The 14035-nt window shown below is 39.7% G+C and overlaps 1 protein-coding gene across 1 annotated transcript in view; it reads right to left on the bottom strand.

Moving 5' to 3' along the window:
- The window catches only part of LOC126481137 (probable cytochrome P450 303a1), a 157687-nt gene that overhangs the window by 48673 nt on the left and 94979 nt on the right, over positions 1-14035 (bottom strand). Inside the window, exons 4-5 of the mRNA XM_050104687.1 lie at positions 9792-10069; positions 8097-8240 (exon numbers count right to left, since the gene is read on the bottom strand). Coding sequence (XP_049960644.1) covers positions 8097-8240; positions 9792-10069 — 422 coding nt within the window. The remainder of the gene's footprint in view (positions 1-8096; positions 8241-9791; positions 10070-14035) is intronic.

Raw genomic sequence — 14035 nt, 5'->3', positions numbered from 1 at the left:
TGCCAGTCAATTTCTTCATATAATAAAGAAATTCACACTACCCTACATAAAGGTATCTTTTTCTTCTAGTGCCTATCCATTCCAGATGTGACCGTCACAGCTAGATCACTTTTGTTTGTTCAAAAAAGTTCCTCACTCATGCATCAAACTTATGTCCTTAAGTTTCCATCTTCTTCTTCTTCTTCTTCTTCTTCTTCTTCATCCTCATCCTCTTTTATCAAGTCTCTTTCCTTGAAGAACGTTTTGCAGCAGTTTGTGCCTGTTTCCATTCCTCATTACATGGCCAAGATATTGTAGTTTTCTGTATTTTGCGGTGTTCAGGACTTTTTCCTTCTTAAGTTTGTGGAGAATGTAGTTGTTAGTAATTTTATCTGTCTGTTGCACTGTTAGCATTCTCGTGTACAGGGACATCTCCAATTCCTCCTGTTGTTTGACCCCCATCTCACTTGAAGTCCAAGTCTCAGCTCCATAGAAAAGAATGGGGAATATGAAGCAAAGTAGAAACTTTAATTTTGTTTTGATTGAGAGTTGATGGCTTTTGAACATATTAGTCATTTTACAAAATGCAGCTCTGACATTCACAATACAAACTTTAATTTCTTGCAAGTTGTCCCATTGCTTGTTAATATTACTTTTCAGCTCTGTGCATTGCAATAATGGTTGATATCCATCCAAATTGAATGTGAAGTGCTCGTAACTTGGCCAGGCACAGATACAAAATATTAATTCAGAGGTATCATGAGCAACATTTTACTTAGAATGAACCAGGTCAAATGCAGAACAATCCAAACATATAATGAAATAAGTACAGCCATTACAGAGGTAAGCATGTCACCCAAGCTTGATTGGTAGCTAAGTGAGGTTTCTGTCAGAACAAAAACAGTCTCAGAGTGTCACACTACAGCAAGGAGAAATTTAACTGCAGTGATCCAGGTGGTCAGTGTATGAATTCTTTAGACAGCCTCATTGAACAAACCAGCTGATGACTTGTTATCAGCGGGTGTTTATGTTTACTGCTACACCATCCCCCTCAGGGAAAGCAGAGCATCATCCACAAATTTCACCAGAAGCACCCATGAATCATGTTCTGAAGTGTACGCACTGATCAGAATGGATTTGATATTCTGGTTGAGCCTCTGCTTCCAGTGGAGGTGGTTGTACCCGAGGCAAAGGCTGTGGGTGGTTGCACTGTGCATGCATTTGTGGAGTTCTGGCAACAGGAAGGCTTGCTTAAGCCTGTCAATGGATTTACCATTAATTGAAATGTCTGTTGATTTTTCACTTATGCCAATGATATGAGGGCCCATGTACAGAGGTGTCAGTGCCGATGTCACTCTATATCAGTATAACATCACATGCAGGCATGTCTCTAACTCACAGAGCAGAAAGGTTTGTGAGGTTCCACGCCTCAATGCTGGACATCGTCAGATTTGCATCATCCAATCTCTCAGGTGAGAAATGAAGTCTCTTTTGTTGGTGTCCTCCATCATGATTGCATGTGGATGAGTGAACTCACCAGGAAGTTATAGTACGTCTCCACAAATTAGCCCGGTTGGTGAAGAGTCCACGTTGAGTTTCCAAGCAAGACCAACACTAAAACTGTTTTGCAATTTGACTCATGGCACATTAGTGTGGCTTTTAATGATTGTTTCCAGCGTTCAATCATACCATTACTTGCTGGGTGATAACGTATCGTCTTGTGATGTACGGTGTGCCACAGAATTTGTTCAGCTGGGCAAACAGTTCAGATCTGAATTGTGGCCATGTTCTGTTGTGATGTGTATTGGACAACCAAAATGGGATATCCAATTTGAAACAATGGCAGAGGCTAATGTTCCCACTGAGATATTCTCTACTGGTATCGCTTCTGGGCAGCAGGTGAAGCAGCCAACTGCTGTTAATAGATATCATTGATCATTTTAGGGTGCTAACAGTCATACTACATCAATATGTAGACATGCCAATCTTGCAGCTTTGTCTAGGAAATCTCCCACAGGCACATGTATGTTGCGAGATATTTTGCATGCTGGCATTGAACACCTGAGTCCAGGTTTTACAATCTTTCTACATAATGAGCCACACAAAATGGTTAGCAATCAGTTTAACTGTTTACCTGATGCCAGTGTGATATAACTTGTGCAGGCTCTCAACATGTGTCTATGGAATGAGGAAGGTGGGAACAGATGAGATCTCTCATTGGAGACTTAACAACATAGTTTAACATTTGTGGCAGGAATGTCCTTCAGTTTCAGCGGAAGGTTGGAGGAAGTGACTTTCTGAAGCTTCTGGTCTGAGTCTTGTGCTTAGGTGAGTTGAATAAAAACCCCTGCATCTGTTACACTGTTTGCAAGGGCTAGGCAGTCAGCTAGTATGCTGTCAGTTGCTGATAAGTGACGTACATCAGTGCTGAATTGAGCAATAAATTCCAATTGACTGTATTGCCATGCACGCATTTATCATTGTTCTGCCTGGAGGTGTAGATGATTGGCTGCTCTGTATAAACTGCAAGCTCTCTGTTCTCCAAGTGTGTGTGAAAGTATCTAATAGATTTATAAACCTCGACTGGTTCACGATCATACATGCAGAATTTTTGTTGTGACGGAGAGAGCTTGTGCAAATAAAATGCAGGTGACTACCATGCACTGTCTATGTATTGTTGAAATGCTGCATGAACTGTGGTTTGACCTGCATCCACCAATGTGCTTCTAATGCAAGGAGTGATGTATTCACTATACTTTCCTTGACTGTCTTGAAAGAAGCATTCATGCACAGTACTGGCATTTTCTCCTAAACTTTATGGCCAGACAATGCTGCAGATAGAAGTTCTTGAATCTCTGCTGAATGGAGTAGATGATGCCAGTAAAAACTGAGAACTCACAGAAAGCAATGCAATTCTTTTGTTGTTTCTGGCCGTGAAATGTCCAATATTCCTTCTACTTCTTCCAGAACCAGTAATGATACTGCTGCTGAGTTTGAGTTCAGGTGGACTAAAAAAAGTTTATGGTTGCCCAAAAACACACTTGGCAGTGTTTAGTACAACCCCGTATTTGTTCAAGTGTCTAAAGATTTCAACTAAGTGCTGTTGGTGTTGTTCTACCATGGCCGTAAAAACAAGGATGTCATCAGGGTAAGTAAAGTGATATCACAACCTTTGTAGCACTGAGTCATAAACCTATGCCAAGTCCACACAGCATTGTAAGCTGAACATCATGAACTAACTAACGAAGAGGCCAAATGGTATAATGATAGCCATCTTTGGTATGACTCCATCAGCCATAGGAATTTGTGGTAGGCCTTGGCACAGTCTAGGACATGAAATATATTTGTACCACACAATACATAAATGTAGACTCTTAATAGAGGTACAGGATAATGATGTGGCACCATTCTAACATTAAGGGCATGGTAATCTGCACATGGGCACCAGTCACCCCAATTTTTTGGCGCCAAGTGTAGAGGCAACAAAAATGGAATACTGGAGGGGTATATGATATCTTCATTCAACATTACATTGAACTATGCTTTGGCAACAGCATAAAAATCTGGAGCAAAGCATCTTGGCCCATATGAAATTGGTGGGTTGAAAGTGGTGTTGGAGTAGTGCACAGTGCTGTGATGTACCTTTTTCGGATTTGCCTGGAAGTCATGTGATACCTGGGAACTGCTTCAATAGCCTGGCATATCCACTGCCTGCTGAGTGGACAAATTTGGCGTTACCCACCGCTGTGCTGCGTCGAAACCCAGCAGCAGATAGGCCGCTGATGCTGTTGATGAAATGTGCGTTGGCGATGTCCAGCAGCAGACAATACGTTGCTAGAAAGTCAGCTCACATTATGGGTCACATTTGCTACAGTAAAGTCCCAAGTAAAGATGTGGCATAATCCTAAATCCAGTTCTGTGTGTTGCATGGTGTAGGTTGCTACAGATGAGTTATTGGCAGCAGAGAGGTGGAAAAATGTCAGCGGCCAATATTTATGCAGCAGGGTCTGTGGAAAAATAAATCAATCAGATCCTGTGCCCACTAGAAACTTTCATCCTGTCTTCTGGTCAGTTATGAAGAAGTGACAATTGGGTGCACCTACTACCGACTGCCATTGCTGTTTGGTAAAGCACACGGTTAAGTGCATTTGTCCACATGGTGTCTGAACTTTCTATGATACCAGAAAATGTCATGCTGTGCTGTGCCACCTACTGTTGGAGAGTTCATAGAGGAACAACTTCAGGATTTCCTACAAAAGCGTCCTCCAGCATTTCAGTCAGAGTGTAGCTCACCGATCTGTTTGCTTAGTGCTTCAATCTTGTTTGTGTGGCAAGTGTAATCTGCGCAGGTCACCATCTATCCTCTGCTGCACGCTGCCTCTGTCAAAATGCATCAGGATGGTGTGACCCGGTCCTGGATTCTATCTGTCAGGCACACTATGGTGTCTAATAACATCTTTGTGAGGGACGCTATAATGGCTTTTACTCGAGTTGGCAGCCAACTGCTCCACAGTGTGTGCAACAGTGTATCTAGTACCATGCACGTGTCAACTGTACTGTGCAGATGTTGGATGTCCTGAGATGGCTTTCTGTCCCTGATGTCCTCCTGCGTAAATTGTTGCCTCACTCACTCTTTCTGAGAAGCTGACAATCTGTGGATCAATTGTGTCTCGCACTTCTCATATTCTTCTGTCTTCAGAAGTTTGGTTATTATCGCTTGTACTTCTGTGGCATTAAAGATGGTCTAATTGGCCGACCACAAGTATGAATTTTGTGGAGCTTGCTATTACTCCAACACAGAGAAAAACATATTGACTTGAGAAAATCATAATGCTCGATTGTGTGGCCTGGCATAGTCACCCTGTAATCTTTGATACAGGGTGTGCATCTACCATCTCTAAAAACTTCTTGACTCATGAAAAATTGGTCATAATTCTGCTGTATCATGCTCTATTCTCACTGGCTGAATCACGTCAGGGTCACTACTGTCACAAGACTAGTTTACAGCCCTCTGAACTGAATACAACATGATTGTTACTCAGCCAGTTACAGATAGAAAATATTAATTCTGGTGTATCATGAAAGAACTTTATTTAGAATAAACCAGGTCATCATTTTACATGCAGAACAATTCAAACATGTAATGAAATGAAAAATGAAGCTTTTATCAGAACAAAACCAATCACAGAGCTTTGCACTGCAGCAAAGAGAAATTTAATCACAGTGCGCTTGGAGACCAAAGCATGAACTCTTTTGTCAGCTGTGCTGAACAAATCAGCTGACAGCTTGTTGTCACTGTGTGCTGATGTCTGCTGATACATGGATATTTGTTTACTTGTTCAATAAGTTTACCATTAATGTTTAGATTACAATTTGATACGTCATTCTTGCCATTAATTTTGTTTTATTTATAATGATTTCTAGGCCTAACACACATTACTTTTCTTGATTCAGAGTAGGAGATGTTGAATACTATTTAAAGATGTCAACAAATATCATCATCATTATAGCGGATATTATTCAGCTTCTCTGCATTCAAGACAGTTCCTTCTTTGACAAAATACAGCCCCATTTCACTCCTCAACATATCTTGAATGCATCAGATTTACATTTTCTTACAGCAGGATATTGATCCAATGGAGATATAATTATGGTTTGCAGGTCTTTGTCATCTATTCCACTGTTTTAAGCACCTTGACCATCTTTTCACCTTGTACGCTATCGAAAGCTTTTTTTAAATCAATAAAACAGGCATAGACATTACATTCCATGTCTCCATGCCTCTGAACTGAGATTTGAATGCAGAGCAGAGCTTCTCAAGCATTAGCAGTATTTCTGAAACTAAACTGCTTTGGTGCCATTTGTTTTTCACAAACCTTGTAGATTCTTTTGTGAATAATTTTTAGAAATATTTTCAGGAGAGGCCCCATCAAACGTATTGTTCTGGGACCACTATATTCTTAGCTCCTATTTTTTCTGTCCTTTTTTTTAACATCATAAATTCTAATGAAAGCTTTTTGATGTACAGTATCCAAGTTATAAATTATGTTGATTAGTTTTGTCAACCATTATATTTGTTCTTCATCATACAACTTAAGGAATTCAGAATGCATGCCACCTGGTCCTGCTGTTTTCCAACCTTACATTGCCCTTAAAATGCAGCTTTTGTACAGAAGTTACCATACATTTCTTTTACTTTCTTATATACACTGGAGTGGCCATATTGAACTTGTAAAGTTTTGACCTCTGAACATTTTTGTTTCAGTTCTTCCTTTTTGCTCCTGTGATTTTTCCCTGTATAATTTTATTCAGCCTTCTGTACTCACTCCAGTTTGCTTTGCAGTTTTTTCTTTGATGCATAGTTGTAGTATTTTGGCATTCACCCATGACTTCCTTTCCCTTGTTTCAGTCTACACCATTTCTATCTTGATGGTTTTGACTCTTTGAAATAAATTAATAATCGTTTCTTCCACCTTTACAACATCAGATGGTGCTCTGAAATTTTGGTTTAGTTTGACTTTCACCTCCCTTTTACCTGATAGTTCTTTCAATTTTCATAGATCATATTTTGTTTTCACTTTCTTTTTGATTCTTTTCAATTTTATCCTGAAAACTTCACTTGAATGATTGTGGTCTGGCTGTCTGAAATCTGAAAACAAAATTCTTTCATTTCATCACTATGCTGATTAGTAGGGGCATATACTTGTACTTATCTGTGCCAGTTTAGCACTAATTTGAAATACCAATATCCTTCCAGATACTGGTAATAAATTAGCAATGCATTAGGCCACTGATTTATGCCCTATCACACCTACTCCATGACAAAATTCTCTGTTGGATGTTACACGTCATACACTCTGTGTTCATCTATGTCACAACAGTTAAGAGTTAAGCCATCTCTTCTCACTTACGTCCGTGATACCAATCTTCGTCTTTTTCGTTACTGGATGAAATTGTGTGTTTCTCGCCTTTCTTGCCACTGTCTGTGCATATCCTAGTGTCTAGATCCTTGTTACACCACTCAAAACATTCCACCCCAGAGCTCCAAACTGAGGACTATATCCAGAACATTTTGTTTCAAGCTCACTCATAACCATAATGATAATACTAAGGATATTCCCAGGGATCTTTCATGTGATGGTTTCCCCTTGTCTTCTCCATTCTATGTGGTTGATTGATTGTTAGTGCATCTGTCTTTAGAGGCAATTTCTTACTTCAGGAACAAGAGAGCTGTGTAAAGGTATGATAGCCACTAAATGTGATACAGTTCCAATAAGACTGTTTGCCCACTGATAGCAATAAATCAGTCTGGCTTCGTTTTCTGAGCAGCTGAACTCACACCCCTCAATTGCTCAGCAGAGGCATATAATTAAGAATAAATGGGATCAGGTGAAAACCCACAAGATGTGACTGGCCACGCAATTCCTCACAAACACCAGGTGCCCTTTGGGATTGTGTATTCTGTGCTTGGGAGACGTCCACACTGTATAATGTAATTTACACAACATAGTAGCATTGGTGCCATTGTAAGTGTTAGCAATGAAAGCTACTGCACTATAGCCATTTACAGTAATAAAATCATGAAACAAGTGAAGCCAAAATGTGTGAAGGAATAAATATTTTCCCTATTGATCATGTCAGGGTTCTGTACATTGCACTACAGAAATAAAAACTAACGCATGTGAATGAACTGCTGTTGTGTAGGTCGGACTTCATGTCATATAATAATATGCTCTTTCCTTTTTTTTTTTTTTTTTTTTTTTTTTTTCTTTTCTTTTTTTCCCACACACACACACACACACACACACACACACACACACACACACAGGCCTCAGTTGCCATTTGACATTTCCTATATGTGTGCCTGCTTCTCAATACCACCTGTATATGTGATAGAATGGGTTATATAATTTTTTTGTATCATAATTGGTTGATTGCCAAATGTTTGTAACATGGACCAACATAAAATTTGTGCAATACATTTTTCTATGAACGCAAAATGTTGTGGGCAAGAAAGCTTTCAACTCAATGTAAGCAAAGTGTAATACCATGTCATAATAAATCAAATAGAAATATGTAATTTAACTTCCATATAAGTAACAGTTCTTAGAACAAACCTTGAGGAATTCCCATACTTTTTGATGAATATAAATAAATTGTTTGTAGCCAGAGAGTTCAGGAGCAATGAATCGCAGCATTGGGAACTGGCTGAACAGGCAACCCACCATGTCAATATTAGCAAACAGCTCTGTCAGAAGTCCCTGCAACAATGTGATGTCAGCATAAGTCATTTTTATTGATGAAATGTAGATTGTACTCACTTATTCAGAAACACGAAGTAGTGAAATACAATAACAGACCGAGACATTTCATTTCAGAATTTTTCATTACTAATACAGACATAAGCCATCAAATCTTAGGTGAGCTAAAATCTTTCCCTGACTACCGTGGTGGTGCAATGACAGCTGTGTAGTGCTAGAATGGGAACAAGGAAGGGGCTGGATGGGTGAGGACATTGACTAACGAAGCACATAGTTCAAGAAGAAACAGAATTTTAAGCACTAAAATGAGCTCACTATGTGATGTTAATTTATGAACCTCATAGAGGCATTTGTTTAATAAGTTGAGGATTCTGGCTTTGCAGTGCATATGCTTTAGTTACTTATATGAGTCTTGCAGTTTACAAGATGACACAGCCAAATCCAGGACTTTTGTCTGGAGGGAGAGGGGCGGGGGAACTGAGTCCATAGAAATGTTTTATCATCATGCTGTCTCCAAATTCTCTAGAGGAAAGGTCTGTTACAATGGGTTTTTTGCTAACAACAAACAGATATAATTCTGGGGGGGGGGGGGGGCTGCAGCTCCAAAACTCACCTCCCCCCCCCCCCCCCTGTACCCTCTCTCTTGGATTTGCCTCTGCAGGATGAAGTTGTTTAAAAGGAACTTTGATGTCCATGCAGAAAACGTAAGATAGAGACACAATCTTTGAATCTTTGTGTTGCAAGCTCACCTTCAAGTACTATTAAGATAAGTTGTAGCTATCTGTGGTAGAATTTCAATGGGCTTCTACAAGTGTTGAAGGCTACTGGTGACAAATGGTATGTATTCAAACTCAAGTGAAAGGTGCGACTGCAGGCTTTCTTGGTGTATTTCAGCTATAATATCTTCACGGGTTATCAGCTGATAGGCGTCATCTTCTAGTCACAACATTTCAATGGATTGCGTATCCATCATTTTCACCTGAAGATGATGGATATTCAGTCCATTGAAATGTTGCGACTAGACGACGACACCACTTGGTTGATAACCTGTGAAGATTTCATAGCTCAAGTGAAGGGTTTTCTGCTGGAAAGCTTCTTACTTTCCTTGTGAGAATACTTTACATGTTTTCAGCTGTGTTATGGGAATGAAATTCATTGAAATGAGTGAAAATTAGAATGGCTGCTTCTGCCTGTTAATGTGTTACTTTTTCTGTTTCACAACCATGAAGGCTCTCCATCATAATATTAGAATTCAGATACCACCATCCATTCTGTAACTATGAAACAAACTCCCTAGAACAAACAGTTACACAATAAAGACACATATATAAGACAACTACTCTGAAAAACTGTATAATCAGAAATCTTCCATAAATAAGATGACACTAATCTGACATTATTGTGCAACATGTGCCAACATAATAGGTGCAAAATTCAAAGCTCTCTTTGTGCCAGGAAACAAATTTTTACCTTGTCCTCATAAAACCTTAATCAAAACTCAAATTCTTTTGTAAGACTAACAATAGTCAGTACTGAAGATGAGACACTGACCTGCAGACGCTTAAGTTCAAGATCGTCAGCACTATATCGAATCCCAGCAAGCATGGACCACAGTGTGTTAAGTACGTAGACACCAAAGACGTCATGCATGGCAACAACTGCCCCTGTTTCCTGAGTGCCCACACGGGACCGCATAGCAGCCACCAGCTCACCAGCCTCTGCCTCAACCAACTCAGCCATGGTGCGCCGCCCAAAGCCAAATTCACGCAAGTGACGCAGAACAAAGCGCCGCTGCTCCTGCCAGAACTCCTCATCTGTCAACAACACTCCTGAAACAAAGTATCAGTTCCAAGTAGTCACATGATGAAATCTAATTGTATGTTATGCCATATTTTTCTACCACTTAATGTAAGAAGGTGTCATGAAAGCATTGCAGTTTGCATAAGAAACAGACTATGTTGCAGTTTTGTGTCACTTGATAGAATTGTTATGGAAATAATTTGAAACTGAGACATTTTCTGTGCCACAAGCATTGCAAGAAAACATATCTGTGCTTGGTTACTAGTTAAAACTTGGAAGTTATGACACGTTCTTGAAACAGTTGATGGGATGAACTGTATACCATGTTCTGCCACTACAGTGCCATTACCTTGTTTTATTACCTGGCAGGATGGTAGCTTATTGTATAATGATGCTGGGAGGCACACAACTTGGACAATTCTTGGAACAAAACAGATGCAGCTGTCTATAGCGATGTCGGAGAGGGCAACCAAATCATGCTGTTCATGTGGGGATGAAGGTCTTTGCTATTGTCTCACCAGAAATGTAGGCTGGTTTGGGACCATGTATCACACTTGGATGGTAAAAAAATACCAACCCATACCTGATAATGTAACCAGTAAGAGCGTATATACACTTGTACATTTACATATAGAATATGCAAACAAACAAAAAAATCAGAAAATACAGAAAAACATGGAAGAATCAATAAATGTCAAAAATTTGGTAATATATGGGTATGACCTAATCATACAGCATATCTGTATTTATACTTAGGAAGTAGCTGAAATTTTTTGTGACAGAAGCACTAGATCAAAGTGCCTGGAGGATACTTTCCTAGAAAGCTACAAGTCTGTACCAAGGAAGAGAGAACTACTAGAATCACAGCACTATCTGGTTCCCAGGAAATGAGTGCTAGATCTGTGCTAAAGGTTAAGAGACCTCACAGCTCCCTTGGAAAAAATATATGGCATTTGTTATTTGGGGATGGAAGTAGACTCATGGGTGACACACACACTCAGAAATAAAAAAAAATCGTTATACAGGTGGAGTCATTGGTAGACAGGGGCTGTAATAACTAGATATAAGAGAAGTAATGACACAACATATGATTTAAGAATGGAAAGATGTTGTGTTCTAGAGAGACATGGTGACAAGGTGGAACTCCCATACTCGCACTAGTTCTGTGTGTGTCAGGAAATAGTCATGTTATTTTGTTCCGACTGTTAGGGTATTCTTTCCCAATGTGTGTGAGTTACAAGTCATATGTGTTGGAAACATAAAAATATTTGGATGCAATGTAAAGTGGTATGATTCCAGAATCAAAAAGTGGTACCTGTCCATAGAATGTTGACATTACTATAGATAAAATCACAAGAAGTTTGCCGGCCGCGGTGGTCTAGTGGTTCTAGGCGCGCAGTCCGGAACCGCGGGACTGCTACGGTCGCAGGTTCGAATCCTGCCTCGGGCATGGATGTGTGTGATGTCCTTAGGTTAGTTAGGTTTAAGTAGTTCTAAGTTCTAGGGGACTGATGACCATAGAAGTTAAGTCCCATAGTGCTCAGAGCCATTTGAACCATTTGAGCCACAAGAAGTTTGCTGAGAGAGGACAAAAGTGGCTCTGTACACAATATGGATAGCATATATTTTATCTGCTTGACTTAGTGTAGCACCCATTGCTCAGTGTTTATCTAACTTTTAAAATCATTTATCCTACATTTAACCATTTTTTTGATTGTTCTCTCTGGCAGTGTCAGCTCTGTAAAATTTACTACTTTTGACATATGTGCAATTCACTGTTTTGGAGGAGACTGAACACATGTTAGAGAGAAATGGTAAAAGATGCAGTCAGTGGAGATACTGCTCATACCTCATCATCACTCTGTGGTAGGCAATGCCCAACACAACTGATTTGTCAGGGTCCTTCGATAAGTACATCTGCTAATCTTTGAGCCTCTGCCAGTTATCCAGTGGTTTCAATGCTTAACATTTGATCATAATACATTTTTACTATTTAAACAGCCAGTTACACTCCTGATGTAAAGTGGACCTGGTTGACATTAAAGTGAATTTCCTTCATTAGTATGTGCTTTGAGTAACATCACATGTGCTGAACTGAGAACCTAACTCTGGATTGTGTGTATTATTTTATCAAAATACATGTCTTACTTCTACTTAAAACTGTATCAAGGTCATCCATACATTGTGATGACCCTCCACGCTAGGGTAGCATTATCGCATTCCTGTATACAGTTGTCAGGCTCTGGATTGGCATCTCACATTTTTTTATACACTGAAGAGTTAGAGAAACTGGTACACCTGCTTAATATGGAGTAGGGCCCCCACGAGCATGTAGAAGTGACGAAACACAAAGTGGCACGGACTCAACTAATATATGAAGTAGTGCTAGAGGGAATTGACACCATGAATCCTGCAGAGCTGTCCATAAATCTGTAAAAATATAAGTGGGTGGAGATCTCTTCTGAGCAGCACATTGCTAGACATTCCAAATATAGCATCCCAAATATGCTCAATAATTTTCATGTCTGGTGATTTTTGGTGGCCAGTGGAAGTGTTTAAACTCAGAAGAGTATTTCTGGAGCCATTCTGTAGCAATTCTGGGCATGTAGGGAGTCACATTGTACTGGGAATTGCCCAAGTCATCGGAATGCACAATGGACATGAATGGATGCAGGTGCTCAGACAGGATGCTTACGTACGTGTCACCTGTCAGAGTCATATCTAGATGTATCAGGGTCCATACCACTCCAACTGCACATGTCCCACACTATTACAGAGCCTCCACCAGCTTGAACAGTCCCCTCTTGACATGCGGGGTCCTTGGATTCATGAGGCCGTCTCCATACCTGTACACATCCATCCACTCAATACAATTTGAAATGAGACTCATCCAACCAGGCAACATGTTTCCAGCCATCAACAGTCATATCATCAGCATACAGTACATTGTTGCATGGCATATAATTTGAGAAGTCATTGATGTAAACAATGAGCAGGAAAGGGCCAAGCACTGAGTCTTGTGGAATTCCTCTCTATACTTTCATGGGTGTTGACTTTCGATAGTTTGTCTTTACTAATTGCACCCTGTTGCTTAAGTATAACTGAAAAAAATTGTAATGGTTTATGTACAATACCATAATGTTCTAGTTTTTTTAGCATTATTTCATGTGACTGAGTCGAAGGCTTTTTTTAAATCTAACAGTGTAGCACACTGAAATACGCGGAGTGTGACGGTGTGTGTTTTAGTGCTAGGTGTACTAGCATTGCATTTTTCAGTGCGAATAAAGTGTTTTTTCAAGGATTAAACTTTGCATGTGACTCGGTTATTTTTTATTACTGTAAATGTAAAGGTAGCTCAAGATATCTCTAGCACCCCCTCCTTGAGGTTTTGCTGTATCTGCCACTAGGAATAGCTGATATAATATTAACATTAATGTTCTGCCTAAGACATTTAAGAATCCTGGAGATACTAGTAGGTATCAGATAGATTATACAATGGTAAGACGGAGATTTAGGAACCAGATTTTAAATTGTAAGACATTTCCAGGGGCAGATGTGGACTCTGACCACAATCTATTGGTTATGAACTGTAGATTAAAACTGAAGAAACTGCAAAAAGGTGGGAATTTAAGGAGATGGGCCCTGGATAAACTGACTAAACCAGAGGTTGTAGAGAGTTTCAGGGAGAGCGTAACAGAACAACTGGCACGAATGGGGGAAAGAAATACAGTAGAAGGAGAATGGGTAGCTCTGAGGGATGAAGTAGTGAAGGCAGCAGAGGATAAAATAGGTAAAAAGATGAGGGCTAGTAGAAATCCTTGGGTAACGGAAGAAATATTGAATTTAATTGATGAAAGGAGAAAATATAAAAATGCAGTGAATGAAGCAGGCAGAAAGAAATACAAACATCTCAAAAATGAGATTGACAGGAAGTGCAAAATGGCTAAGAGGGATGGCTAGAGGACAAATGTGAGGATGTAGAGGCTTTCTCACTA

Source organism: Schistocerca serialis, chromosome 5, assembly GCF_023864345.2.
Source record: "Schistocerca serialis cubense isolate TAMUIC-IGC-003099 chromosome 5, iqSchSeri2.2, whole genome shotgun sequence".
Lineage (NCBI taxonomy): Eukaryota > Metazoa > Arthropoda > Insecta > Orthoptera > Acrididae > Schistocerca > Schistocerca serialis.
Note: the sequence above shows the minus strand (reverse complement) of the source record. Positions and strands in the feature narration are given on the sequence as shown.